Raw genomic sequence first — 3825 nt, forward strand, 5'->3', positions numbered from 1 at the left:
GTGATGAAGACATCCTTCATGTGAAAATGCTATTGAAGCAGAAGTTTGAGATGAAGGATTTGGGAGAGCTACGTTATTTCTTGGGCATTGAGGTGATTAGATCACCAAGTGGGATACAGCTCTTGCAGAGGCAGTATGGACTGGACATGCTGTCCAAATATGGGATGACAGGCTGTAAGCCTATTTCAGTTCCTTTGGAGCAGAATGTGAAGCTGAGCGCAGATGCAGGTGAGCTTCTGGAAGACCCTACTATGTACAGACACATAGTAGGAAGTTTGATTTACATGACTATTACCAGGCGCCAGATTTGAGCTATGCTGTTGGGTTGGTAAGTCAATTTATGCAGGCTCCAAGGAAACCGCATTTGGATGCGGCTAGACGCATACTCAGGTATGTGAAGTCCACATTGCAGTATGGACTATTCTATGAGGCTGGGGTTCAGATACAGTTGCATGGATACACTGATGCTGATTGGGCTGGTAGTATTTCTGATAGACGATCTACCAGTGGATATGTGTTCTCTTTTGGGAGTGCTGCAGTCACTTGGAGCAGCAAGAAACAGCCTGCACTCGTGGCTTGAGGTGACCATGCTCTGAGGGGGCCTCCTTGTGCATGCTAGCCCCATTGGCATGGAGGATTTACATAGAGCATTTTCCCTGGCATTGGGCCGTTGGCTTGGCTTTTTGGATTTTGCCAACTCTAGCCCAGCATTCCACTGCCCAAGCCCTGTGATTGGTGCACAAGCTTCGAGCTTCTTTCCGACTGGTTGCAACAACCTTGTGAGGTCCTCAGTACTCACAAGCAAGAATCAGAGAGCTTTTCTCATGGGGACATGCATTTCGCAATGCGGGCTTAGCATCTCGGGTAGAACGAGCGAGCGTGGGGGGGGCGGTGGAGAGAGAGCAAAATGGGTTTTGCAACATGCAATGGCAACAACAAGAGAGGAAATGATATAGGGGATGGAGGCAAGAAGAAGCTCATGCATGTTGTTGTGGTTGATGAAGAGAGAATTGTGAAGATGATGAAGAGAGGAAGGCGAGTATACGTACTCATGTCAAGAAACCCCTTCAAAAACCTCTACTCTTCTTTATCATCATCATCTTCTTCATCTTCTTCTGCTTCTGCTTCTCAAGGTACTGTTTTGCAACAGCCCAATGCCCAGCTCGCCCTCGACCATGGCTTCTCCCCTCTCCAAATCCGTTCCCTCCTCACCCTTCCTTTCTCCCATAATCCCTTCTTGCTCACTTCCCATCGTAAGCTCGCCTCCATCCTTGCCCTTCTCAAAACTCGTGGCATCACTGGTAACCTCGCCGGTTCCGTCCTCCTTCGCTGCCCTTCTCTCCTCTTCCTTAGCGTCGATCATGTCAAACGTAAGTTCGAATTTCTGGAAACCCTTGGCTTCGACCGATCCTCTTTGGTCCGGTTGCTCAAGGTCGCTCGTTGCTCCTCCGTCATGAGTGTATCTTTGCTCAATTTGCAGCAGCATGTGGCCTTCCTTCAGAGCATGGGCATGGACATGAAAAGTATTTGCAAGTTGCTCAGGGTTTTTCCCAGGTTCTTCCTATTCCACATTCGAAGAAATCTCGAGCCTAAGCTCAAAATATTGCAGAACCAAGGACTCAAAAAGAACGACATTTGTTACCTCTTACGAACACGTCCTAAGTTCTTGGATTTGTCCGAGAACCAGGGCCTGACCAACCGACTCCAACTGCTGCGCCACTTCGAGTTGGAGCTGCATTCCAAATCTGGCCTTCGGGCCTTTGGTGCTTGGAGTAGCTACAGTTCTGAAACCTGTCGTGCTAGATTTGAATTCCTTAAAAGTCAAGGGATGTCACACGCGGAAGCTCTGGAGATTGTTCAAAAGCAGCCCACTGTGCTAACCCTTCGACAGGAAGCTGTCAAGAAGAAATTAGATTATCTTGTCCAGGTTTTGAAATATGATGTCCATGTACTGCTCAAATGTCCCGCTTATATGAGCTGCAGTCTGGAAAAGAGGATAAAACCTCGATTCAATACCATAAAGCAAATGAAAGAGAGAGGCTTGCTTAAAAAGGAACTCGCGTTTGCTACCACAGTAGGAATGTCAGAGAAACGGTTTTCAAAACTCTTGGAGGGAAATTTTTGTGGAACATGAAATGTGGTGATTGACCACTTGTCTACCGCTTTATTTGCTCAGTTTGTTGCACAATTTGAATTGAGTAGTCTAATCCGAGTCTGGGAGCATGCATCCGAAGTGTGAAAACAATGATCGGCATGACAGTGCTTTTTTGACAAGCTCCTTTGCCGTCTTGCCAAACAATAACTTTTTGAGACCGTTGATTTAGGGGTGTTTTGGCTTTCAGTCATCTGACCTCGGTAGTTGCAAACTGCACAAAGCAGAGATTCAGGGACCAGTGTCATATATGGATTTAGTTTCAGACTGCTAGATCTTACAGTGTGGTTTCGTACGAGGAATTTATGAATCACTGTCAAATGGCACAAAAGGGTGAATGCAAATCTGTCTGGCACTTGCTTCGGAATCTTCACTGTGCACGTTGGCATGCTCTTCCTTATGTTGATACCTATCTTCAAGATGCACCCTTGTACCGGAATATGTCATCGAGAGAGTTCCGATAAGTATTCCTTTTGCTCTGTTCTCATTTCAAGCATATTCTGTCAAAGTCCGGATACATAAATGCAAGAAATGGTGGAAAGTTTTGGGCAACTCGTGACTTGTCTAACTACTCACGTCTGTTATCAGATTGAGTAGTTTGATCTAAGCCGGGACCTTATGTACAAGACTATGAGGGCATGTGAGCTTACGACAATGGTCTTTTCAGACACCTAATTGCCATTATGTCAACCTTTACTTTTGTGACGGTTGACACTCATATTCCTGGCTACTTCATATTGGAAGGCTATCTCAAACTCGCAAAGCTAATAATTCTGACAGCACTTCTCATCCAGAGTTCATGGGGGGTCTTCGTCTCGTTAAGCCTTTGCTCTTTGTCTGAAACGTGAAGTCTTTCTGGCATGCATTGGACTTTTTGGTCTCTGTGAATGGACGAGTGAGTTATTCGATATGCAGCGTCATTATACGATTCATTCCGTCGTCTACTGCTTCGATTCGATTTCTTCTCATCCTTTGTAGTTGGCAAGAGGATTTTTGAGACCCGCGTAGCTTCTGTTGCCAGTGAGCCTGCAAGAAGAGTGGTGTGGTTGTAGCTTCGCATAGTCTCTACAAACATCGATACTTTGGCCGACCATGGACAAACGCATGGGTTGAAGTGGTGTAGTTCTAGCTGTGCATAGATTCTGCAAATATCGGTGCTCTGTGCGACCGTGGACGAACGCATACACTATTTCTGTTCGCATCTTTCTCTTGAGTAGCATATGCATGCGAGTCTTTCGGGTTTCAGCTGTTGCTTCTCTTCGGGTCTTTCTTTGGCAGACTATGTGCATGCGACTCTTTTCGATTTGAGGTGTCTGTAAAGTCAAAAGCCCTCCCTTTGGAACGAATCTTCTGGTCTTCGTTGAATAAACATACGATGAAATAGGCACTCACAGTTCTGTTGCTCCTTCGATCTCATTGTCTTCTGATGTTTTCTATGTATCTCTTGGATAATTGAAAGTGATATCTGTTCGACTGGTGATCGAAATGTCTTGTAATCGACTGGTATCTGTTCTGCAGCATAGCTCCAAGTCAAGTGACTGAAATCTCGTTGTTTGGGTCTGATACATTCTTTCAGAGAAATAGTGCGTCTCCTAGTGTTTTATTGGACTCAAAAAAGAATGGTTTTGTGATGCATTCACGAGTTTCTGGTTCTACTTAGTGAATGGCAATCA

General features: G+C 45.4%; 1 protein-coding gene across 1 annotated transcript; it reads left to right on the forward strand.

Moving 5' to 3' along the window:
* The first annotated feature begins 1010 nt into the window (after positions 1-1010).
* Positions 1011-3238, forward strand: LOC147892514 (uncharacterized). Its single transcript, XM_087387447.1, has one exon. The coding sequence runs from the start codon at positions 1019-1021 to the stop codon at positions 2132-2134; it is 1116 nt and encodes a 371-aa protein (XP_087243573.1). The 5' UTR covers positions 1011-1018; the 3' UTR covers positions 2135-3238.
* The last annotated feature ends 587 nt before the right edge of the window (positions 3239-3825 follow it).

Source organism: Dipteris shenzhenensis, chromosome 16 (assembly GCF_047967505.1).
Source record: "Dipteris shenzhenensis isolate YYH24624 ecotype China chromosome 16, Dip_SZ_1.0, whole genome shotgun sequence".
NCBI classification, from domain to species: domain Eukaryota; kingdom Viridiplantae; phylum Streptophyta; class Polypodiopsida; order Gleicheniales; family Dipteridaceae; genus Dipteris; species Dipteris shenzhenensis.

Bases quoted from the DNA above. Each gene is read 5' to 3' on its own strand.
- LOC147892514 (XM_087387447.1), top strand. From the start codon at position 1,019: ATGATGAAGAGAGGAAGGCGAGTATACGTACTCATGTCAAGAAACCCC.